This window comes from Phyllobates terribilis, unplaced genomic scaffold (genome assembly GCF_046119375.1).
Source record: "Phyllobates terribilis strain yellow unplaced genomic scaffold, ASM4611937v1 Scaffold_11__3_contigs__length_659146591, whole genome shotgun sequence".
NCBI classification, from domain to species: Eukaryota; Metazoa; Chordata; class Amphibia; order Anura; family Dendrobatidae; genus Phyllobates; species Phyllobates terribilis.
Window position 1 is genome coordinate 540,644,325 of NW_027362771.1, and position 13,222 is coordinate 540,657,546.

The following is a 13,222-nucleotide window of genomic DNA, read 5'->3' on the forward strand; positions in this document are numbered from 1 at the left end:
GATTTCTGAGGCTGGTGACTCGGATAAACTTATCCTCAGAAGCAGAGGTGACTCTTGGTCTTCCCTTTCCTGGAGCGGTCCTCATGTGAGCCAGTTTCTTTGTAGCGCTTGATGGTTTTTGCAACTGCACTTGGGGACACTTTCAAAGTTTGCCCAATTTTTTGGACTGACTGACCTTCATTTCTTAAAGTAATGATGGCCACTCGTTTTTCTTTACTTAGCTGCTTTTTTTCTTGCCATAATACAAATTCTAACAGTCTATTCAGTAGGACTATCAGCTGTGTATCCACCTGACTTCTGCACAACACAACTGATGGTCCAAACCCCATTTATAAGGCAAGAAATCCCACTTATTAAACCTGACAGGGCACACCTGTGAAGTGAAAACCATATCCGGTGACTACCTCTTGAAGCTCATCAAGAGAATGCCAAGAGTGTGCAAAGCAGTCATCAAAGCAAAAGGTGGCTACTTTGAAGAACCTAGAATATAAGACATACTTTCAGTTGTTTCACACTTTTTTGTTAAGTATATAATTCCACATGTGTTAATTCATAGTTTTGGTGCCTTCAGTGTGAATGTACAATTTTCATAGTCATGAAAATACAGAAAAATCTTTAAATGAGAAGGTGTGTCCAAACTTTTGGTCTGTACTGTGCATAAACACATTTGAAACACAAAATACATATAAACAGACATCACACAATGATATCTGCACACACACACTCACACACACACTCACTCACTCACCATCCCCCGACTCCCGTCGTCCACCTCCTCTCCGGTGATAAGTAGCAGTGCAGGGCGCGCACTGCGTGACGTCACACTAGCAGACACAGCCGTGCACAGGGCCGTGTCTCCTAGCTGTGACGCGGCCGGGCCAGCACACAGGGAAGTTAACAGGTGCAGTGCTGGCCCGGCCGAAGAAGAAGCAGCGACCGCGCGCCGCTGCTAGGGGAGCGGTCCGGGGGCCCCCCGCCTCTGACTGCCGGTATGTGCCGCGGCGCCGCACATATTATAATGAGGGCCTCATTATAATCCGCCTTTGCCTGTATCTAGCTCTTACCGATTCAGTCTTGTCCTTTATCATTAGAAGGACAGAGGACATTTTGTCGCATTCTTCACGAGCCAAATCCCAGGATACTTGATGTCCAGAGACATAATAACAAGCAGAACTAATCGTATACCAGCCAAGAGGGCAAGACTTGCAGATATTCTCTATGGGATGGGAATATAGAGGAGTTAGATACAAACAGTTAGGAAGTAATAATATTATATAAATAATAATATAAATAATTATAAAAATATTCACACCTTTCTAGTTAATAATAAAAATGACACTTTTATAGCCAGGCCCGTATTTGCCACTAGGTCCGGTGCGTAGTGGTGGCAGGCTACGGTGAAGGGGGGGGGGGGGTGGCTCAAAAAAGAGGGAGGAATTTTTTTTATCCCTCATCCATTAGACAAAGTAATAAATATGTTGTCTTCCCAGAGGAGGGAGGACCATACACCTACTTTCAATTTCATTTGTGTCTTTAAGACGTGAATAAAAATAAACCTTGGACACAGAGCTGATTAACCCCGTAAGTACTAGTGTGGCACCCCAGGGGTCTGGTTACCACAGTAATAGAAATATTACATCTGAGAGCAAGTGGGAGGTTTCCTGGTCCCTTAAGCATGCAACACCTTCTGCCCAGACCTGGGAGGGGGGGAATCTGCCCTTATAAACTGGGTCTGGGGTGGGGTTAGTCAGACAGAGCCTGGAGTGAAGTTCCAGACACAGGGCAAGAAACAGCAGGAGCTCTGTAGGAGCAGGAGCTGAGTGCCAGGGACTGGAAGCAGATATATTGCTCGTCCTGGCTGAAGAGACTACTACCGGACAACGGAGTCCGAGGCTGTGGGAACCTCTAAGTCCAGCAGCAGAAACCAGCCGGCAGGGGATTCCAGGTCCTCTGGCCTTAGAAGCCCGGAGGCTCAGTCACAAGGAAGGGACCAGCACCGCCATCGAGGAGCGGAGGCTATCAGAAGGCCCCAAGTCACCAGCCATACGGGTGAGCACCACACGGTATACTCAGGGACGTGGGCTACTTCCACTCGCTTACAGCAAGGTAGCCAGGAAGAGTGCAGATAGACGGGGAGGCCTACAACTCCACCTGGCCAGGGGAACTCCTGCTTGCTCGCAGACTGACCAGGTCCCTTATGCTAGCCAGTACTCCCGGGAGGGTCTGCCTTAATATCATCAGTAAAGACCCTGAACTGCACTGCAAAGACTCTGAGTCGTTCCTGCTTTCTCACCGCATACAGCACTACTAGTACTGGGACGCCCGTGCACCATCACTCCCATCATCCACATTCCCTGCCCCGAGGCCATACTCTTCCCATGGGGAGTTATTCCATCTTTAGCTGCGCACACCACACCAGCCTCAGCGGACTGCCTCGCAGCGGCGGTACACCCTGACCGCAATCCACGGGTGGCGTAGTCGGACATTAAACCACAAAAACCCTATAAAGACTGCCACTGGTTTGACCACCCTGAGCCACGGGACCGGGTCTCCGCCACGGAGACTACAACCCCAAGAGACCCGGCTCCGGGTAACCCACACACGTGTACACTCGGCCCAGGGGGCGTGTAAACTTTGGCGTAGTCGGAAGGATTTTGTGCCCGCAACCACCGGGTTCTGTGTGCCTTCAAAAGACTGTCATACCTGCCGTGGTGAAGATTCCCACCATCCGGAGCCGTTTCCCGCCATCTTCAGAAGTTTCCCGCCATCCGCAGCTGTTTTCCCGCCATCCGCAGTCGTTTTCCCGCCATCGGACGCCATCTTCGGGACGCCGCGCGGGAAGAAGAGGGGCGTGGACGCCGAAAGCGCGTGAGACCCGAAGCTCCGCCCCACGCACCGACGCTGCGCAAGGTCCTGGAAGGGAGAGAGAGCGACGCTGACGTCACCAGGACGTGACGCAAGGTCCTCGTCCGGAGCAGCACCAGCGGAGCCGCGGCCTACAGAAGGGGATCGCCAGAAGGTAGGCCACACTTAACTAGGGGGGAGGAAGATGACGGACACGGAGGGACCCTCTACCACCAGCGCGGCCACTGCCGCAGTAATGCCATTTACAATGCCTTACATCCCCGGAGCGGCCTGGCTGCCCCAATACTCAGGGGAGTCGCATACCCTAAGCGACTTTAAAGAGAGACTGTACAGCCTATTTAAGGTATACCCCCTGACGGAGGGCCAGAAAGTGAGCATATTGATAGGCCAGCTAACCGGCGCAGCCCAGCGTGAAGTAAAGTCCTGGTCAGTCCGGGAAAAGGAGACCGTAAAGGAGATCTTGGCCCGTCTGAAGGACACTTTTGATACCCGCACCTCAGCCGAGATCAAAATGAGATTTTATGGGTGCAAGCAGCGGACCCAAGACAGTATAAGAGACTATGCTTTGAGTTTGCAAGAGGCCCTGGGAGCCATTAAACAGGCAGACCCTGACAGTGTGCGGAATGCAGATGAACTGTTAACTGAGCAATTCATTGAGGGTCTACTATCCAACGCCCACCGAACCCAGTTGCGTGTAATGGCCTTGCAGAACCCTGGTTTAGACTTTGCAAAGTTCAAGGACAGGGCCATCCGGGTGCTCCGAGAACCGGCACCGGGTAGCGCTGTAACCCACCGGCGCCCTGCTATTACCTATCATCAAGAGGCGGCGCAAAGGGGATGTTGCGGGACATGAAGGAGGCTGGGGTAATCAGGGACAGGTGTAGCCCCTGGGCTGCTCCACTAGTTCTAGTGAAAAAGAAGGACAGCACCATGAGAATGTGTGTAGACTACTGAAAGGTCAACCGTATCACACACAAAGATGCGTACCCGTTACCTAGAATAGAAGAATCTTTAGCTGCATTAAAATCTGCTAACTTCTTCTCCACTTTGGATCTTACTAGCGGGTACTGGCAGGTTCCTGTAGCAGAGGCAGACAAGGAGAAGACTGCATTCACCACCCCGATGGGTCTCAGTGAATTCAACTGTATGCCGTTCGGGCTCTGCAATGCACCAGGAACCTTCCAACGGTTGATGGAATGCTGTCTGGGACACCGGAATTTCGAGATGGTCCTGTTATACCTGGACGATGTCATCGTTTATTCCAAAACCTACGAGGACCATTTGAAACACCTGGCAGAAGTGTTTGACGCCCTGGCAAGCTACGGCCTAAAGGTGAAACCCTCCAAGTGTCACCTGCTGAAACCAAAGGTGCAGTATCTGGGACACGTGGTGAGTGCTGACAGAGTGGCTCCTGACCCCGATAAGATCACCGGGATTAAAGACTGGCCAAGACCCTCCAGCATAAAGGAAGTGCGGCAGTTTCTCGGGTTGGTAGGCTACTACCGAAGATTCATTCCCGGTTTCACCAAAATGGCAGCTCCTATGCAGGACCTCCTGATAGGTCAATCCAGGAAGGCCAAAACCAGAAGCTGCCCTTCAGGTGGGAAAAGCTGGAAGAAGAGTCCTTCCGCCAGCTGAAGATGGCCCTCACGGGGGATGAAATCCTGGCGTACCCTGACTACGGCCAGCCCTTTATCCTCCACACGGACGCGAGCAACATCGGGCTAGGAGCCGTACTGTCCCAGATCCAGCAGGGGAAAGAACGGGTAATCGCTTACGCCAGCCGAAAACTACGGCCCACAGAGAGAAACCCTGAGAATTATAGCTCATTCAAGCTAGAGTTCCTGGCAGTGGTGTGGGCAGTGACCGAACGTTTCAAGCATTACCTTGCCTCTTCCAAGTTCACCGTGTACACGGATAACAACCCGTTGACACACCTGAACACTGCAAGGCTTGGCGCCCTGGAGCAGAGATGGATGGCCCACCTGTCCAACTATGAATTCACCATCAAATACCGGGCGGGACGCTCAAATGCCAATGAGGATGCCCTGTCCAGAATGCCAAACTTACCGGACGTAGGGGAAGATCCAGAAGAACTGGAAGAGGTCGAACTCCCTGCGTTCCACCGTCATGGGATTACCCTGTATTCCCACCGTGTAAGGGACAGGCACTCTGCCACGTTCAATCCCTTACCCCACTACAGCTGGGCGGAGACACAAGACAGTGATCCCGCAGTCCGTCTGGTGAAGGAAATGCTGACACAGGCTGATGGCCGTCTTGACCCAGATGCTCCGGAGGAGACCAAGCAACTGTGGAAGGAGAAAAGTAGACTGTTTCTTTACAAGGAGAAGCTGTGCCGGAGAATGGTCAACTCTAGAACACATGAGCTGACCTGGCAGGTAGTGGTCCCAAGACGAGACGCGGCTATGGTTCTGGAGGCATACCATGACGGAGCGGGACACTTCGGATGGAAGAAGCTGGAGTTCCTGTTGCGTGGATGGTTCTACTGGGTAGGCATGAGAGGAGCCATCGAGAGGTGGTGTAGAGACTGTGGCCCGTGCAACCTAAGAATGAAGGACCGCGCCAGCCAGAAGACTCCCCTGCAGCCCATCATCACCAGACAGCCTGGCTCCAAGCAAATCTGGGTACATCTACGCCCTCACAATCGTAGATCACTACTCCTGGTTCCTGGTGGTGGTCCCTGTCAAGGACTTAATGGCTCAAACAGCAGCTAGAGCCTTCCAGCAGCACTTCTGCCGTCCACACGGGTATCCGGAGCAAGTGTTGACTGACCAAGGGCCAGCCTTCGAAGCGGAGGTCTTCCAAGAGTTCTGCAATCTGTATGGCTGCAGGAAGATAAGAACAACACCCTATCACCCTCAGACCAACGGACTATGTGAGAAAATGAACCAGGTGGTGATAGACTTGCTAAAAACGTTGCACCTGGAAGAACGCAGTCTCTGGCCTGAAAAACTGCCTGATCTGGTGGACTTATATAATCACATCCCTGTAGGTTCCACCAACTGTACCCCGGCTTACCTAATGAGAGCAAGACCTGGTAAGCTGCCTATTGACCTGGATATGGGAGTCCTGACACCTGAGGACACCTCGCCAGAGGCAGACTGGGATACAGAACGGCAGCAGCAGTATCGGAAAGTACAGGAGAGCGTCGAGCGAAGTCTGTCTCAAGCAAGAGAAAGACAAGAGAAGACTTATAACCAGTATGCTCCCGCTGTTCCCCTGGTACCTGGAGAGCAGGTCTTGAAGAGAAAGAGGCAGCTCCACAAGTTGGACGACCAGTGGGAGAAGGACCCGTACACAGTACTGCCTTCAAGTCATGATAACCCAAAAGTCTGTGTAATCAGTAAGGATGGAGGAGAGACCACAGCCATTGTCTCCAGAGACCACCTGAAAAAGTGTCCCGAGCAGCTGCAAAGCCCTGACGAAGATCAAGAGAGCCCTCAACCCGCAGAGGAAAGGGAAGAAATGATCAGTACCGTACTCGGAGACTTTCCCCAGTCCTGGACTCAAATCAACAACGCAGTCGTGGTACCCGTCCTCACCTTTCTCCAGCCAGCCCCTCAAGGGCCTACAGAAGAACAGGTAGTGTCAGAAGAGCAGCCGGCCCAGGAGGCAGAAGAATCCATACCAGCAGCCCCTCTGCCCACACGTGCACACTCGGCCCAGGGGGCGCGTCACTAACTCCAACACTTCCAGAGTTAGAAGAGAGCCAATCCAATATGCTGCGGCGTCCAAATGCTGCTGACATACCTGCACCGCGAAGAGGTCGTCTCACCACACCGCAGGTGTGCCGCCCCGGCCGAGCCGCTGCAGTCACGGTACTGGTGCATGGTGGTCCGAGTGCTGGTCTGGTCCGACCAGGGACGCGCAACATTCTTTGTCAATTGTGGGGGTTAAGAATAAAATAATAAAAAGCTTTGTGACACCAGTTGGGATGTTCTGCCTGGTATGGCTGGTCACTGATGAGGGCCTCTGGGAGTTAGGTTGTGATGAGCAGTGTCAGATGATTACCCTTTCCCAACCAGGGCTGGCTCCCAGGGTAGTTGGAGCAGGAATGGTGCAGCGGAAAATAATCAACTTTCAACACGGTAATGACTAGTTTGTACCTTTTGCTGAAGTTTTGCAAACAGTTCCAGAAGCTTCCATACCATTCACATACAGGGTTTTGGTCAGACCTGCATGGTGAGGGTTCAGATTCTCTGCTGTGAGGGTGCTAATCATACCTCTGGTAAATGATTCCTTGGATCCCCAGGGGTCCAAGGTAAACAGTTACTGGATCCGTGATCCCTTCCAGTGAGCAGGCAGCTTGAATCCTGTGGAAAACACCTACTTTCTCTTGCAGCAGAGTTCCTGATTCTATGCACTGCTGAGCCCCTAGCAAAATGCACTTTTCTGCCAGTCATAAAGACTGTGCAGTCTTTCCGTTTAGCACGGACTCTTGAAGTCTCTGTGCGCTCGGGACTGAAACCCGTCCTTGTGCAGCTTGCCCTTGCAGAGAGCACACTCCTCTCCCTTTCACAGGGCACTCCATGATGCTACATCTTCCTCACACTACAACTACTGAAGCACCTCCTCCCCTTTATGAGGGATTCTGCACAACTTCCTGATTTAGGCAGAAGTGCACAATCCTCCAGTAAGGGATCGGGTAACAATGTGTGGATGCAATGATAACTGCAGAGAACTTACCATCACCATAACTGACAATACAGATAATTCTATTACACATGCAGGCATTTTGTGGAACTATAGACACAGGCGCCACACAGGCGTCAGCTGTGCATCTCAGAGGATGACAGACACTGAAGCTGGGATGAGGACAGATACACGAGCCGGCAGCAGGTAAGCGCTCATAGATCCGAAGATTCAGGGGGGCTAATACTATAGACTGGGAGTTAGGGGCCCTATTACTATAGACAGGGGGTTAGGAAGGGTGGTGGGGCTATTACTATAGGTTGGTTTTCAGGGGTGCTATTACTATAGACTTGGAATTAGGATGGCTATTACTGTCAACTGGGGGTTAGGGGGCAATTACATATAGACTGTTTTTTAGGGGGCTATTACTATAGACTGGAGATTAGGGAGCCTATTACTGTACACTGGGTGTTACGGTGCTATTACTATAGAGTAGATTCAAGGGGGGCTATTACTATAGACTGGGTGTTAGGGGCCTGTTACTATAGACTGGGGGTTAGGGAGTGCTGTTACTATAAACTGGGGTTTAGGGAGCCTGTTATTATAAACTGGGAATAAGGGGGCTATTACTGTAAACTGGGTATTAGAGGGGGTATTGCTGAGGGGTCAAGGTGGCTTACAGGGTGAGGGTAAGTACAAGGGACAAAATAGAGGGGGGACAGTGTAAGGACTTAGTATGGTGGGAGGACAATGTGGGAGGCTCAGTATGGAGAGAGTGCAGCATTCAGGGGCTCAGTATGGACGGGCAGCAGAGGGGACTCAATATGAACAGTGGAACAGTGGGGAGGTCTCAGCATTAGGAGTGAGGCAGTGTGATGGTCTCAATATGAAGAGTGGGGCATCATGGTGGTCTCAGTGTGAAAAGTGGGGCAGCATGGGGGCCTCATTATGAAAAGGAGGCAGCGTGGGGAGCTCATTATGGAGAAGGGGTAGCATGAGGGACTCAGTTTGGAAGGGGTTCAGTATAGAGAGGGTAGTGTGAGGTCACAGTATGGAACGACACAGTTTGGAGGGCCCAGTATGGAGTGACGGCAGCATGAGTGGGACATTGTAAAGAGGGGACAGCTTGTTGTGGGGACAGTGTGGAGTGTGGAGATCATAGTACATAATTGAGAAAAGGGTGGTTTGTATAATTTACAGGGGAGGACAGTGTGACTTTTTAATTTATAAGGGGACGGTGTGACGGTCACAGTACAGGTACAAGGGCAGTGTGGTAGTCACAGTACACAAGGGCGGACAGTGTGGTGGACATAGTATGTAAGCGGGTCAGTGTGTTTGGAATATTTTATAGTAGAGAACTGTGTGGAGGAGGCCATGTACCGTAAGAGAAACAGTGTGGGTAATATTTTTTGTAGGGAACACAGTGAGGAGCAATTCTTTTTTTCAGGGGCACAGCATAGGGCTTATATAAGGCACAGCATAAGTGGTTATTTTTATTCAGGGACATTATAATGACAATGTTTTTTAAGGGAACCATGTCAGAATACGGGGCAGAAGACAAAAGAAGATGGAAGTCTGCAGAGACAAGCTGTGAATGTGCAGTCATCATGGAGTCAGGTACTTAGATCTAAGGTACTTTTTACATTGGCTAGTTACAACTTTTAAATGATCACTGATCTGCTATATGAAGCTGATGGGCAGTCACACAATAACCTGTTTAGACAGGATGTGGCCTCACTTTCATGTGGACAGAACAACCGTTAACTTACAGAAGCACTTCCATAACTTTTTTCACTAATCCTGTTTATATTTTAGTGGAGTGTTAGTGTAGTAATATACTCACTGATCGCTATCTTCTCATGTATCCAGCGCTGCTCCTCTTCTGGGTCACCTGATGGCGTTTCAGACTCTCAGGGTCACGCTGCACTCTATGTGTGAGTCAAAAGTCTCTTTTAAAATGTGCGCAAATGGAGTCTCGTTCTGACTCTCTACTGACTTACATTGTAAAATACACTTCTAGGTCACACATACAGTGCAGTGTGATCCTGAGAGTCTGAAACGCCACCACCTGATAACTCAAGAGGTGTGGAGCGGCGCTGGGTGCAGGAGAAGACGGTGATTGGTGAGTATATTATCACACAGACATTACACTACACTAACATTTACACAGGTTTAAGGGGAAAAAATAACCGGAGTGCTTCTTTTTGCAAAAAAAAATCCTTTTATTTAATGTGAAAATGAGGGCACTTCGGTGCACACTTGGCATGGCCTGTGCTTTGGCACACCGTTACGCCCTCCTATTTGCACATTAAAGCCATTTTTTATATTTATAGAGAGCACTCCGTTGGTAAAAGGGAGTGCTGTCTAAAATCAGCTGGCAAGTCTGCTCTTCCATCATGACAATGGTTGAGAGCGCAGAGTGCTCCAACTGAAAAGTGTGGTTGCACACAATGGGGCAGACTAGTTCTGACCACTGGTTCTTGTCTGGTTTTGGCTGCCGCTTGAATAGCTTCAGTGAATAGGAGGGGTGTTGAATGAGCAGAGAGCATGCGCACATCACAAGCCAATCTCCTCCTCACTGAAGCAATTTGCTTGCTACTCTTCCAGCACTTCAAGTGGTGGCTACAGGCATTCAGGAATTCACTGTCAGTATGCACCAACACAGGGGCGGACCTACCGCCAATGCAGCTGGTTCATTGAACTGGGGCCCCCGAGGGAGAGGGGGCCCCTCCCGCCTCCAGCAGGGCCGCCATCAGGGCATGACTGCCCTGACTCCAGCATGGGGCCCGGCCGGTCGGGGGCCCCCTCGGAGCCCAGTTGGGGCCCCCCTCTTGTGCGTCTCCTCATGGGGCCCCCCCACAGGACCTCCCGCCGTCACATGACCCCCCGTCGTCACATGACCGGAGATGTCCCTGCCCTCAGCATGGGCCCGCGGCCCCATGCTGAGCGCAGGGACATCTCCGGTCATGTGACGGCGCCGGTACAATACTTACCCCTCCCCGTGCCTCCGCAGCGTCTTCCGCGTCCTCTGACTGTGACGTCTCATGTCAGAGGGCGCGGTGATATGTTTACACCGCGCGCGATCTCTCCTGAGCTGTCACAGCGCGAAGACGCGGGCGATGCTGGAGTCCGGATCAGCATCAGGTGAGAAGTGAGGTGAGTATTTGAATTTTTTTTTTTATGTATGGGGGCATGGGGCATTATATGGTGGGGGGACAGTGGGTGTGACATCCTGCATGGGGCATTATATGGGGGGGGTGTGACATCCTGCATGGGGCATTATATGGGGGGGGTGACACCTGCATGGGGCATTATATGGGGGGAGAGGTGACATCCTGCATGGGGCATTATAAGGGAGGGGGCATGACATCCTGCATGGGGCATTATAAGGGAGGGGGGCGTGACATCCTGCATGGGGCATTATAAGGGAGGGGAGGTGACATCCTGCATGGGGCATTATAAGAGGGGAAAGGGAGAAGTGACGTTCTGCATGGGGCATTATATGGGGTGTGTGTGACATCCTGCATGGGGCATTATAAGGGAGGGGGGCGTGACATCCTGCATGGGGCATTATAAGGGAGGGGGGCGTGACATCCTGCATGGGGCATTATATGGGGGTGTGTGACATACTGCATGGGGCATTATAAGGGAGGGGGTGTGACATCCTGCATGGGGTATTATAAGAGGGGAAAGGGGGAAGTGACGTTCTGCATGGGGCATTATAAGGGAGGGGGTGTGGCATCCTGCATGGGGCATTATAAGAGGGGGAGGGGGGAATTGACATCCTGCATGGGGCATTATATGGGGGAGGGGGGAATTGACATCCTGCATGAGGGCATTATATGGGGGTGGGGGGTGACATCCTGCATGGGGCATTATAAGAGGGGAAGGGGGGAAGTGACATCCTGCATGGGGCATTATAAGAGGGGAAGGGGGGAAGTGACATCCTGCATGGGGCATTATAAGGGAGGGGGGCGTGACATCCTGCATGGGGCATTATAAGGGAGCAGGGAATTGACATCCTGCATGGGGCATTATAAGGAGGGTGAGTGTGTGACATACTGCATGGGGCATTATAAGGAGGGGGGGTGACCTCTTGCATGGGGCATTATAAGGGGGGGGGTGGTCTGACATACTGCATGGGGCATTGAAAAGGGGGGAAGAGACATCCTGCAAGGGGCATTGTATGCAGGGGAGAGGTGACATCCTGCATGGGGCATTTTATGGGGGGTAGAGGTGACATCCTGCATAGGGCATTAAAAGGGGGGTGTCATCCTGCATGGGGCATTATAAGGGGGAAACAGCCTGCATGGAGCGTTACATGGGGGGGAATATTCTGTATGGAGTGTTATATGGGGGTCAGTATTCTGTTTGGAGCGTTATATGGGGGACAGTATCCTGTATGGAGCATTATATGGGGACCAGTATCCTGTATGGAGCATTATATGGGGACCAGTATCCTGTATGGAGCATTATAAGGGGGTCAGTTTCCTGTATGGAGCATTATATGGTGCCCATAATACTGTATGGAGGACTATACTGTCCGGTCTGCACTGTGGGCTGTGAGGATTTGCCGGTTTCTGAGCTATTGTAGAATTTACAATAGATATCGCTCGTGTAATGGGGCATTATAAGGGGGGAACAGCCTGCATGGAGCGTTATATGGGGGCCAATATTCTGTATGAAGCGTTATATGGGGGTCAGTATTCTGTATGGAGCGTTATATGGGGGACAGTATTCTGTATGGAGCTTTATATGGGGGCCAGTATTCTGCATGCAGTGTTATATGGGGACCAGTATCCTGTATGGAGCGTTATATGGGGACCAGTATCCTGTATTGGGCATTATATGGGGACCAGTATCCTGTATGGAGCATTATATGGGGACCAGTATCCTGTATGGAGCATTATAAGGGGGTCAGTATCCTGTATGGAGCATTATATGGTGCCCATAATACTGTATGGAGGACTATACTGTCCGGTCTGCACTGTGCGCTGTGAGGATTCGCCGGTTTCTGAGCTATTGTAAAATTTACAATAGATATCGCTCGTGTAATGGGGCATTATAAGGGGGGAACAGCCTGCATGGAGCGTTATATGGGGGCCAATATTCTGTATGAAGCGTTATATGGGGGTCAGTATTCTGTATGGAGCGTTATATGGGGGACAGTATTCTGTATGGAGCTTTATATGGGGGCCAGTATTCTGCATGCAGTGTTATATGGGGACCAGTATCCTGTATGGAGCGTTATATGGGGACCAGTATCCTGTATTGGGCATTATATGGGGACCAGTATCCTGTATGGAGCATTATATGGGGACCAGTATCCTGTATGGAGCATTATAAGGGGGTCAGTATCCTGTATGGAGCATTATATGGTGCCCATAATACTGTATGGAGGACTATACTGTCCGGTCTGCACTGTGCGCTGTGAGGATTCGCCGGTTTCTGAGCTATTGTAAAATTTACAATAGATATCGCTCGTGTAATGGGGCATTATAAGGGGGGAACAGCCTGCATGGAGCGTTATATGGGGGCCAATATTCTGTATGAAGCGTTATATGGGGGTCAGTATTCTGTATGGAGCGTTATATGGGGGACAGTATTCTGTATGGAGCTTTATATGGGGGCCAGTATTCTGCATGCAGTGTTATATGGGGACCAGTATCCTGTATGGAGCGTTATATGGGGACCAGTATCCTGT

The 13,222-nt window shown here is 51.0% G+C and overlaps 1 protein-coding gene across 5 annotated transcripts in view; it reads right to left on the reverse strand.

Annotated features, from left to right (window-relative positions):
- The window catches only part of LOC141165302 (uncharacterized), a 192,910-nt gene that overhangs the window by 76,807 nt on the left and 102,881 nt on the right, over positions 1 to 13,222 (reverse strand). For all 5 annotated transcript variants that reach the window (XM_073650898.1, XM_073650901.1, XM_073650900.1 and 2 more), the window contains one exon: positions 1,065 to 1,216. In XM_073650898.1, coding sequence (XP_073506999.1) covers positions 1,065 to 1,216 — 152 coding nt within the window. The remainder of the gene's footprint in view (positions 1 to 1,064; positions 1,217 to 13,222) is intronic.